At 36.0% G+C, this 12,396-nt stretch overlaps 1 protein-coding gene across 1 annotated transcript; it reads left to right on the top strand.

Annotated features, from left to right (window-relative positions):
* The first annotated feature begins 3,403 nt into the window (after positions 1 to 3,403).
* Positions 3,404 to 10,866, top strand: LOC307173493 (serine/threonine-protein kinase SBK1). The gene is made up of 4 exons (XM_079896641.1): positions 3,404 to 3,494; positions 4,876 to 5,057; positions 6,787 to 6,989; positions 9,103 to 10,866. The coding sequence occupies exons 2-4, from the start codon at positions 4,889 to 4,891 to the stop codon at positions 9,748 to 9,750; spliced, it is 1,020 nt and encodes a 339-aa protein (XP_079752767.1). The 5' UTR covers positions 3,404 to 3,494; positions 4,876 to 4,888; the 3' UTR covers positions 9,751 to 10,866.
* Positions 10,867 to 12,396: the final 1,530 nt, after the last annotated feature.

Raw genomic sequence — 12,396 nt, 5'->3', positions numbered from 1 at the left:
ACATGATTTTAGTGTGCAAAAACTCGCATAATAATCTTTTTTGTGTAGTTATAGACAACATTTTTGCCAGAAGAATTAATGGAAGCTTTTAAAAATTAATTAAATAATTACATTTATAAATAAGCTTAACATGCCTTCTTCTAAATTCTTGAAAATGTACTTATATTGCTCATTTGCTCGTGCCTCGTTCTTTTTTCTTTTTTTGGAAAATAAGGGACGAGTCAAAATAATATTTGTGGTAATCAACATTATGCCACAAATGCTGTTGAAGGATCGTAACTTGCATAAAAGCCAGAACATTCCCTTAAGTGTAATACAACAAAAGCATCTGTGCTTCTTTAAATGAACAGCATTTGATGATCTTCAAAAGCAGAATTCTTTTTCTCAACTATGCCGGTGTAATTTACAATATAAATGAGAGTGCAAATGCCAAATGAGTCACATAAAACAGTGGCGTACAGTCTAGAACTTGATATGTAATATGATTATAGTGTTCAAACGAATCTATTCTGTGACAGCAGGTGGTAAGAAACCCATGATCCACTCACGTTATTCACACCGGTGGGAAAGAAAATCATTCTAAAGTGAGATCACTGTCAAAGCCAGTCAGTGATTTTCACCCCAAATTAGCGTTCCTGTGGTGATGAAGTAAGATTATCTCGCTGAAACCATTATGCTAATTTTGTGCCCTGCTTTTGTTTTTATTCTTAATTTGCTAGGCACATTCTAGGTCACTGAAGACGAGTAGCATGTTGCGCGTGGTGCATAATTGGGATAATATGAAATATGCAGCAACAGGGTTTGGCTGACCGTCTGTCCACACTGAACTGTAATTCCATTCCCGATGGCCTCCCAGGAAAAAAACACTGGTGCCCTTAACACTATCCCAGTGTCTAAGACATCTCAACTACCATGACATAATTTAGTGTCAGACTGGATGCTAATGTGACTGATTAAGTAAGAACCTTCCTGCTCATGGGCTTGAAATCTACACTCTCAAGAAAAAAAAAAAAAGGATCAAAGGCGTTCTAAATAGATCCCTTGTGTTCTTGACTCAATATTAAAGAACACTTTAATGTATGCCAAAAAGGTTCTAACGAGTAAATGTCTTAAATGATTGCATAATATACTTTCATGCTTAAATGGTTATAATATAATATATATGAAGACTTCAGATGCAAAAGCCTCTGAGTGCCATTTGAAATTTTCTTCTAGAATGATAATTTTTATCAAGCTTGTATGTTTATGTTCAGTTATTTCACTTTAATGGCAATGAAAATTACCTATTAATTGTCATTAAAGTGAAATTACTGAACCTAAATATACGAGCTTGATAAAAATGCTCATTTTAGAAGAAAATTTCAGATGGCACTTAGAGGCTTTTGCATATACAATACATATATAGGCCTAGTGATAAAGTGTTTACGAGCTGTTTTTAAGGGTGTTTTTATTTTTATTATTCTCATTTATTAATGGCTTTTTATTGCCATTTTGTGAATGAAACTTCAAAAAACAAAACTTTCCCCCGATTTCTAGTTTGTCTATGAAAGCCTGAAGGACGTTTTTGCCAGGAAAAGGATGTGACGGTTACGCGCGCTCCCGAGAGCCTCTCTTCTTAAAAGTTTAGGATAATGCCGAAAGAGCCATTTTGTACAGTAATGTCAATGTGTCATGCAAAGAAAAGGGAATAATTCAAACTATAGTCTCACATAGTGAGATTATATCTATATAATCTATTGTCAATATAAGTTACTCAAACTATCATAACAGAGTCATTTGAATTACCTCATCTGTCGACATGATGCCGGTGAATTGCAGATCTGGTGCAAATCACTATGATCAGATGCTTTCTTAACTGCTGCTTTCTCGCTGTCCTTTTTGTTGTTTATTTTGTTATTGAGAGGAAAGCGATAATTACATTCATAAACGTCACTCTCGTGGACGGCGTCGAGATGTTCCTTAAAAGTATATCGCTACAAAGGTATTTCCAACTTATTTTTACCTCTAAAAGCGATGAACGAAAAAGAACATTGTGGTAAGTATATCGGGGCCTTGCCTCACGTTCAGTCTCTTCTCTCTTGTAGGCCTACGTTACTATACATGTGCACGAGCCACGAGAGCGATCACGAGCAGTTAGTTGCTGGCTGCAGTTCACTTAACGGCCATCGGTGTCGCTAATAACAAGGGTTTCTGAATTCTACACGTATCCAAAGACAAAAAAGGGACTTTGATAGACTTTGACCCTTTAGACTTTGACCCTTTAATTCATAAAATAAAGAGGAAAACAAACCCCTAAGCTTCTGTAATACAATAAAATATAAAGAAGGAAATATACAGGAGGAAAAGGGAAAAAAATACACATAAATGATAAAGTAATGATAATGGTAGGCTATGCTAAAAAGTCTCCAGGATCACTTTAAAACAAAAAAATGGAAAAAGGTTACTTTATTTTAAGGTAACGTAGTTACATTGTACTTACTCAAATAAGTACTGAGTAATATTAATTAACTACATGCACTTACTAGAGAGTTACGGTTAGGTTTAGGGTTAGTTACTTGTAATTATGCATAATTTACTGTTATTACCATAAGTACATGAAGTAATGTGTATCTACGTCACCTTGGCTTAGAATAAAGTGTCACTGGAAAACAATATTGACATCTTCAAGCCCTTGAAGAAATTGTTTAAAAAAATACCTAAATTTCTTAAGTAATCTGAAATTAAATGTATTTAAAGTATAAATTATTGAATATAACTTAAATATACTGAGAATTAAGAAAATAATTAGTCAAATTAATAAGATTTAAATTATTTTATAGACATCCTGTTATGAGGGATCTGATTAAAATCCTTGTTATGAATAGATATTTTATTTTATTTCAAGTATTTCTGTCTATTGAAACCCTTTCGATTGACTATAAACTAAACAAGACATTTATGGGGTATTTGTCAAGTTGTTCTTATAAAATAACTCTGTCTCTTTGATGAAAGAACTGATGAATGGAGATAAAAATAGAATCTGATGATGTTGTGAGAGTACGCAAAAGACAGTCACCCTCGACCAGACAGATAAACTGTTCTTTAAACAGATAGACAGTCCAACACGTGCATAAACGCACATATGACCATATTCCTAATTCCAAAAAAATCAGCTTCAACTGATTATTAAATGCTCTGCATCTTAAAAGCCAGTTCTGAAGTTTTGAACGCAGTGTTTTTGTAGAAACTATAGGCCAACTTAGGTTTTTGTGTGTGCTTCTGAATATGCATAAATATGATATGACATCTCAGCCTTGTGTGTCTGATATATGTCAGTGAACATGGGTGGAGTCAGCACCAGAGAAGTGTAACTCTTCCCAGAGCGGGTGCTTCTTCCATATAAAGCGTTGCAGGAGCTCAAAGCCCTCGTTAGAACAGGAATCCTCAGTCACTTCGGCTGCAGCACTGCTATTGCTGCGTCTGGGCGCCCTGATCCTTTGCACAGCTGCAGAGAGGTGAGAGAAGGGCAGAGAGAGAGAGAGACAGAGAGACATTACTACACAGCTAACAATGGCAGATTTGTCGATTAAGTTAAATCCTGTGCATTATTGTGCATGCATACTGTATGGACACTGTGTTATTCGGCTAGTCTGAATTTACAAATATTTGCATTGCAGCGATTTGTAAATAATTGTGGGTTTAAATGTTTCTTAAAATTGCCAATGCAGTTGAAGACTGATATTGATGGAAAAATCCATTTTGGTTGGATTAAATACACAGTAAAAGTGGTGACATGCAATTGTTACCTTAAATAACTTTTTCTTCCTGATGTAACGCATTCAAATTAGTTTGTATAAATCAATTTATTCAGGTGGATTCAGTGATGTTAAATAATATTTTTTGACGGTTGATTTAGATGTTACCATTTCAAGTTTCAAGGTTGCGATTTTTTCAGTGTATAGCGTTGATTTTGAAAAGCTGAATAAATTCTGGACTAAGAAGGCTGGACTACACAAACATAGTGTGATATAATTCACATGTACATTAATAAAGCAATTACATGTGCATTTCTAGATATTTATTTAATTTATGTTTTAAAGTTATTATCAGCATAATACATGGAATCATGTTTTTATTTTATTTTTTTCCTGTTCATTGTAATAGCATGCAGTGTAATTTACAACAACCTGCTTAGAGTTTAAAAGGAAGGAAGAGCTCATAAACGATAATCACACATACCACACATAACCACATTACATTCTGTATTCATATTCCTGATGCGGCAGGTCTTGCACACGTGTTTTGTAGAGTATCAGAGTACAGAGAGCACAGGAGCTTAACAGGAGCGGGAATGTATGTAGTGAGTGTTTGGAAGCTGAGGAGGAATGTGTTGATTGTTCAGTGATGAGTGACGAGGACAAACAGAAACACTCCGCTATTGCAAAGTGAATGTGCAATACAAGACTTCCAAAAGAATCAGTTTTTGATGAACATTTGATTCTTTTTTATTTATTTATTTAGAATTGCTGTTTGGCAATGTCATTGAGTGGCATTTCCAAGATGATGTAAAGGAAAACTCTAGAAATATATAATAGTTTTTGTTATTTATTAATTAATTAAACTTTATATTTATTAAGTGGTCTGCTGAAATTGGTACACAGGGTCTACAGGGGTCCTTTATGTGATGTAATTTACAGTTTTAGGAAAATAGTTTACTGTATGTTAGTTTGTATGTTAATAATAATATATTTGGAATAATAATCATATCGCCTACATAGACAAATGCACATTTACAGCTGGGCACAGTTTCTATTGAAAGGCATTATGTTGTTAACGTTTACACACTCTAAAATGAACAGTGTGCTGAATATTCTTTGGTTTTCTTTTATTTCCCAGGACAGGCAGTGCAATGATTGAACTGGGCTCAGTGGAGGAGGGCAGCAGTCTGATAGACGAGCTGATGGAGTTGACATCTCAGAGCTTATGTCAGCTCGAGATTAAAGAACATTTCAACATCATTAAAGAAATTGGCCGTGGCAAGTATGGCCATGTGCTGCTGGTCACCCACCGCTGTAAAGGTACGCTATTGAGCCTTTATTCTGTATTAAGTCACTCACTGTGTTTTTTAAAAGTTCAGTAAGTTCTGTGATTTCTTTTTAAAACAATACATACCTGATCCCAGCATTAAAAAGTGCAATCTTGGGTTTTTAACTAACTCCTTTGGGGTCTTGTATCACCCTGAATGGATTTATTTTAAGATAATGACTTGCTGACTGTACATTTTTCAGCTCACAAATTATTACACTCACTTACACAATAAATATGACACAAGACGAAAACTGTTTGAGAGTGCGAGTCCAGGTGAATGGACGAATACAGCAATTAAATAAATTGAAACCGCAATGGGGTTATGCACTACAAAAAAACCTCCGTATTCTGTAAAACAAGTCGCATCGCTTCCGGTTCAGGTCTTTTGTGCTTCATCAAATATAGATAGAGCTGTTTTTCTCAAGATACTGTCAAAGGAGTGAAATTATGTGTATTTCAGTTGACTTTAGTCAGATGCATTTACATTGTTACTGTGCCTCAAGATGCAATCAACTGAAACTGTGTCTGTAAAGGTGTGAACCAAATGATAGGTGTATAGGCCAGACGGCCCACACAAATCTTGTGTATCGAGTCTCTGTTATAAAGTTCTGCCCCACGGAAAGAACTTTGGGTTAAGATTTTTGAAGGACGACATGCTAACATCGCTGCTGAAGAGCTATATATTATAGAGAATAAATTATTCTCCCCACACGAAACTCTTGTCAATCGTACTTATTTTATATATTAGAGAAATCTTATACATTGGCGAGCCATCCAAACGACCGCTCGGCCAAATATAGATTTTTGGAAAGCAAAGATGATCATATCTGATGTCCATTGTAGCTATATGCAAATTGATATCAAGTTTTTTTTTTGTTTTTTTTCTCACTAACATTTAGGTATTTAAATAAAATAAAAACTATTAAAAAAAAAACTAGCTTGGTTAAAAAGTCCATAGACATTGGCGTGCGTCAGTTAGTACTGGCGTTAACACTTTCTCCCACAAGCAGATGCATGAGACCTGTTTGATCATGTGACGTTCGGCATAAAGCTTCTGAAAATATAAAAGAATTGTTTTTATTCTCAAGATGGTAAATGGACACCACTCACTGAGTTGAACATGCCGAGGTCATGGCAGGCGTACTATTTGAAATGTTGTGGAAAAACCCTTCTGTTTGATTTACTAAAATAACCTAGAATATTTTGGACTTTTATAAAATCAGTTTAGATTCAGTTCCCACTTGAAGCACATTTTTAGGTCATCCGACAAAAAAACTTTACCAAAAGCACAAAATAATTATTTAATTAATACTAATTAAAGCAATTTCCTGACCAATAATTTGTGGTTAAGACAACTAAAGTGTTTAGCCATTTTGGGCTTGGCCCTTTCTTTTTCTTTTTTGCCCAGGAGTGTACATGAACATCGGAATCATTCAGTACCATGCCATGATGATGTGTATCAAAGTACTATAGTATTACAGTTTGATAGAGTTACTGCATGCACACTTCTGTTAGAGATCACTCAGAGCAGTGCAGAAATGATTTAATGCTATTTAAATGAAACACTATCTCCTCTTTTACACTCCCTCAAATCTTAATGCCAAGACATCATAACAGCTGTGAAAATACTTTCCACTATACGTCATCATTTTATGTCTCTATAGAGCACCATCTATGAAGGCCAAAAGTGTGTATTTTTCACTGCTGATTGTGTCACAGGGACTCCAATGGCTCTCAAAGTGCTTCCCAAAGCCTCGACCAAACTTCAGGGCTTTCTGAGAGAATACTGCATCTCCTTGCATCTGTCCTGCCACCCCTGCATCGTGGGCTTGTTTGGAATCGCCTTCCAGTCCAACGAGCACTACGGATTCGCCCAGGAGCTCGTCACAGGACGGGACCTGTTCGCCATCATCCAGCCACGGGTGGGTGCTCAAACATCATCAGATCTTTCCCTTTATTCATATGCACTAGTAATAGCACTGCCAATTCACACACGCATGGGTCTTTCTTCAAGTACGGGCACTTTAAAACTCAAACATTAAAACTGATTACTTTTTACCATGCCGCCATTATTTGTACTATTTTTCAATTGCATTTTATATATAAATTTGTCCTTTGTCCCGGACATTCAGTCTTTAACTATAACAATTCATCATGAAATAATAATTATTAAATGTTTAATTCAATTAAATACATTAAATGTCAAATTTAATTAAGAGCATTTAAAAAAAGATGGACTTTTTTTTTTACACAAATTACAAGGTGTTGATCATGGTGTAAATTATGCCACAATTAGTGTAAATATTACAGTAAAATCAAGATCAATATCTCATTTCAATATTAAATTGTGCATCATTTCCAATAAATCTGTAATTATGTCAAATGATGCAAAAAGTACAAAAATATGATTTATTTGTGTATATTTAATACTGAAACCCAAATAAGTCAAGATTTTTTTTTCTTAATCTGTTGTGATCATGATATTTTCTTGGTTTGGAGGTAATAAAAGCACTTTCACACACACTATATATATATAAATATACACAAATAAATCATATTTTTGTACTTTTTGCATCATTTGCATGCATATATATATATATATATATACATACATACATATATATAGCCAGACACACTGACTATGTCTGTCATTGCCAGATAGCTTCCAAATCAATGTCTGACACTTGAGAAGGTTACATTTTCATCGTCACAGACACTATGTGTCTCCAGATGTGGTATATTTTATGTCTGCATGCTTATATAATGATGTCTGACAGATGCTGATTAAATGCATTGCGGACTACAGATGGGTGATTTTTTGATTACAGATTTTTTTGTCTCAGAAAATAATGCACGGCCTCTGAGGGCTTTCATAACTTCCAGATACTTTAAGAAAATATTAGCAATGGAATAAGCTATGGAGTCACTAAAAAATATTTAAAATGTAATTTTCTCTACCTTAACATCCAACACAGAGTGATTCCATAATTTGAGATGGTGGAATGGTGAAAATGACATTGATCGGATCATTTACTGTTGAGCACACAATTGAAAGAAACTAGTGAGAAACGTATATTTTAGGTTTATTTTATTATGTCCGCAGTGCCAAAGTGCCCATAGCTGAAGTAAACACTTGCACAGTATGTGACTAATAAAGCTCCAGATCCTTAACATGCCAGTGCAGGCCTGGAGTGACTTTAAGGATCTGGAATCCAGACCGCACGCTAAACATGTTCACATGCTTTTCGTACTGAATAAGGAGCAGGAGGTACGCTTGACATATTTCGGTAATGTTCACATGTCTTAGGAAATCTTGGAGGGTGTAATGTGTGAGTAAAAGAGCAGAGCAGCTGTTTTTCTCTGTCACAACATGAGTCTCTGTTACTTCAACATATCCAGTGAAACCTTAAGCCAGACGTACTGAAGGATTGGAAAGATTTACAGTGGCAATAACACCGCAGGGGCTCCTAAACTCATGCAATCGTATATTGCAATGATGTTGTCTTGACAAAGTTGTGCACAAAGCACAGTTAGCAAAATGTTATTTATATACATTATACACTATTATTCATATACATATTATTGAAGTAAATTACTGAGCAAATTCAATTCAGTTCATAATTGTTTTTAAATGTAAAAGATGTAGTTATATATTATGTAATATATATAAAAATATATATTTATTATTTAAAATGTGTGTATATATATTTATATATACAGTCAAACCAAAATTTATTCAGACACCTTGCTATCCTAACTTACATAAATGAACTATTGTGTCCTGCACCCACTAGTAAAAAAATATCAAAAACTATATATGGTGTCTGAATATTTTTTTGTTTGACTGTTTATATATATATCTATATATATGTACTCAAAAATATGGATTTACTGTATTAGTTTTTTGTCATTTTACAGTATGTAATTTATATTTCATATTTATTTTATGTTACCAAATATTAGTTTTTTGTGCCATTTTTGTGTACAAGATATCCTACTTTTAACAAAAGTTTATTGATTTCTGCTCTTCTCCAGGTGGGCATCCCTGAATGCGCAGTGAAGCGCTGTGCCGTTCAGATCTCTTGTGCTCTGGAGTTCATCCACCAGCGTGGCCTGGTCCACCGGGACATCAAGCCTGAGAACATCCTGCTGCTGGACACACACTGCCGGCGGGTCAAACTGGCCGACTTCGGCCTCACCCAGAGACAAGGAACCTTCATCCGCTTCATATCAGGCACGCTGCCGTATATGGCTCCAGAGCTGTGCGCCATGGTCTTAGAGGAAGGTCAGAAGGAGGTGAAAGTCCCTCCGCTCAGAGTGGAGCCCACTTTAGACACCTGGGCCTTTGCTGTTCTTCTATTCTGTATCCTCACGGGCTTCTTCCCTTGGGAGCGCTGCAACGACAGCGACGATTTCTACGAGGAGTTTGCAGACTGGCGCAGAGCGCCGGCAAAGACCCCCGTGCCGTCTCAATGGAAAAGGTTCACACCCATGTGTATGCAGATGTTCAGGAGGATGTTAGCGCTGGATGCCAGTGAGAGGTGCTCCATAGGGGAGGTCAAAGGTTACGTGGGTAAAGACTGGGTGCGAGCGAAGGATGCCAACGGATGGGTGGGAGAAAACGGGAAGGTCAGCACGTCCACACCGAGCCCTTGCAGAAGCAGCCACAGTGATGAACAGTGATGGTGTTATATGACAAATGAGCAATCAGAATGTGGCGCTAATTGCAATGCAGACAGATGATTGGTGGGCTGAACTGACATCATTAGAGGTGTTGATATAGATATTGCTTCTCTGAAGTAAGTAAAGAGGAAGACACTAATTTGCCACAGTATTGAATTATTGTGGATTAAATACAATTTAGGCTGCTTTAACAGCAATTAATAATTAATTGTCTATATAAAAGTAAATATATATGAGGATTCAAGCTATAACATAATTCTTGTAATGTATACTGTATGTTTATTTGACCTTAGAAAACCTTTGTAACAAAACAGTTTTCTACATGATCTGATTCGCACATGGTTAGATGTGATTTATGTGAAATTGTAGTAAAATGTTCTTGAAATCTTTATTATTGTTAAAAAACTCTTTATGCCAATAGTAAGGGCAGAGGAAGCAGGGATAATTGTAACGCTCAATAAATGACACTGACACAAGACGCCATCTTGTTCAAAATTTCCAAAACTTTTTGGCAATGTTATTTAAATAATATCTGGGACAAAATCTGACAACAATGCCATTATAAATCTTGCTTCAAATTAGCTTAAATTGTACATTATTTTTCAGGCTGGTCCATGCACATACATAGAGTAAATAAACAGGCGGTGCCTCTCTCTAAAATGTGGTTGACTCTTTTAACCGAGGACAACAGCTGCCATAATGAGCATTACAATTGTTCCCATTTATTTCTATACGAGTGGACCGTCTCCTCCCCTTTTATCTCTGATGCAGGTATGAACACGCACAATTCAAACCTCTACCTCCACACAAAATTTACAGACACTTTCAGGAATGATCCATATTGTATTATTTTATGATTTGCCAATCAGTTTTTTTTTCTAGCATAAATGAGGGTCCAGTGAATGAAGAATACAAAGACAAGACATTAAATGTAGTGTAGATGAGGGGTAGATTTCAAACAACTGTTGTATTTTACTCATGTTTCTATCCAAGTTTATTGAAATATCTATTATATATTTGTATAAAATGTGTAGATTTCATTTCAACTTGTTTGTTTTGTTTGCTGTGTGCTTATAATGAGACCCATGTCACTATTAAAGCCTGTCCTATATTATCTCCAAGGATAAATCTAGTGTTTGAGAATGTTGTGTATTAACTTACAGTAATACTGTATAACCATTTTAGTTTACTTGTACTAAATTATAAAATTCAATAATGGCTGCTTATGTCAAAAATGTTGGAGACAAAAATTCAAAGCTTTATGCCAAACATTTCCTGTCAAGGCAACATAATATCAGATATGACTGTTGCTTTTAAAACATTTAACTTTAGTATTTTTATGTCGACTTGCACTAAAAGCGAACATAAAACTGCCCTTAAATGTCAAAGCAACTTGATTTAGCATCTGATGTGCTTTTCATAATGCACGAGCTTGAGCAAAGAGCTCTAGACTACTTGACGAAAGAAAGAAAAAGGATAATTTGCATTAAAAGCAATTCAGTTTAAAAATAAAGTTCCCCGAGTGAGGTATAGTTATTTACCCTTGAAATATGATTGACAGGATTAAACAAACAAGCAGCTCCCCAACCTTTTTTGTTGCAAAATGTGCTTTGAAACCCCTTCTAAGCCACTGATGGCCTTTGCTTGTAACCCCAGTAATTTATTACAGTACATACAAACACAGAGAGCACTACAACCTTCTCTGTTCAACATTCAGAGACCTCCAGGCATCTGTTGCAGCTGGTGTGGTATTGATGGATTCTGGGCTGGTGTTTGTTTAGGCCCGGCTCTAGAGAAACTGTCCCGGCGGTGCGTCGTCACGCTGGGGATTTGACAGCACTTCTGAACCCAGCAGCTCCCCTTGCTTTGCAGCATATTTAGAGCGTTACACTAACCGGGATAATGTTACCGCAGTCCCTGTGAGCTGGTCCAATCAAAGACCTTCATTACTAAATACTCTAAAGCAGCCAAAAGACCATCATGGGGTAAAGGGTTTAACAGCTTTCACTGAAGCTTGACTCCTCAGCAATGACTCATAATCTGTTTCGGTTGTTACTTTGAGCCAGATTCTTCTTACAAAGCGTCTGGCAATAACAGCCGTTTCGTTGGTCACTTTTTGGAAACGGACACTTTATGGTTGTCAATTAATGCAGTGAACTACACCTGTGGTTCCTCTGCTTGGACTCCTGTGCAGGGTTCTTATCGGTAACTAAAACATTTCTGTTCATTGAAATAAAGCTGAAATAAAGTTGAAAGACTTAAACTAAACTAAAATTAGCCCTTAAACGCATACCTCGGGTCTTTAGTGACCCGAGATGTCATTCACTACCCTCCCCCTCATTTTTTTTTTTTTTTAAAGTTAGACATCAACCTTCTTAGTATAGAGGGTGACTGCGGTTACGCCCACTGAGTGGCAAAAAGACTGAGTGGCAGCATTGGTTTTCAGCGTGAATGCCATGGAAAACACACAAAACACATCCAAACCGGGAAAAAGCTTTGAGATTGACTGTACAAACAGATTTGACAAAGAAATCTGAGTTTTTTTTTTTTTTTTTTTTTTACAGACTTCTGAAAGCTACAGAAAAGAGAAGCAAATAGGTCGCTGCATTTCCTAGAAACAACCGGACTCCAGGCAGAGAAACATGG

This window comes from Squalius cephalus, assembly GCF_949319135.1.
Source record: "Squalius cephalus genome assembly, chromosome: 16".
NCBI lineage: Eukaryota > Metazoa > Chordata > Actinopteri > Cypriniformes > Leuciscidae > Squalius > Squalius cephalus.
Note: the sequence above shows the minus strand (reverse complement) of the source record. Positions and strands in the feature narration are given on the sequence as shown.

What these genes read in the sequence shown, in the direction of transcription:
- LOC307173493 (XM_079896641.1), top strand. Translation starts at nt 4,889, where the DNA reads ATGATTGAACTGGGCTCAGTGGAGGAGGGCAGCAGTCTGATAGACGAG. An exon ending in GGTCACCCACCGCTGTAAAG is followed by an intron (nt 5,058 to 6,786) that starts GTACGCTATTGA and finishes ATTGTGTCACAG; the next exon opens with GGACTCCAATGGCTCTCAAA. An exon ending in TCGCCATCATCCAGCCACGG is followed by an intron (nt 6,990 to 9,102) that starts GTGGGTGCTCAA and finishes GCTCTTCTCCAG; the next exon opens with GTGGGCATCCCTGAATGCGC.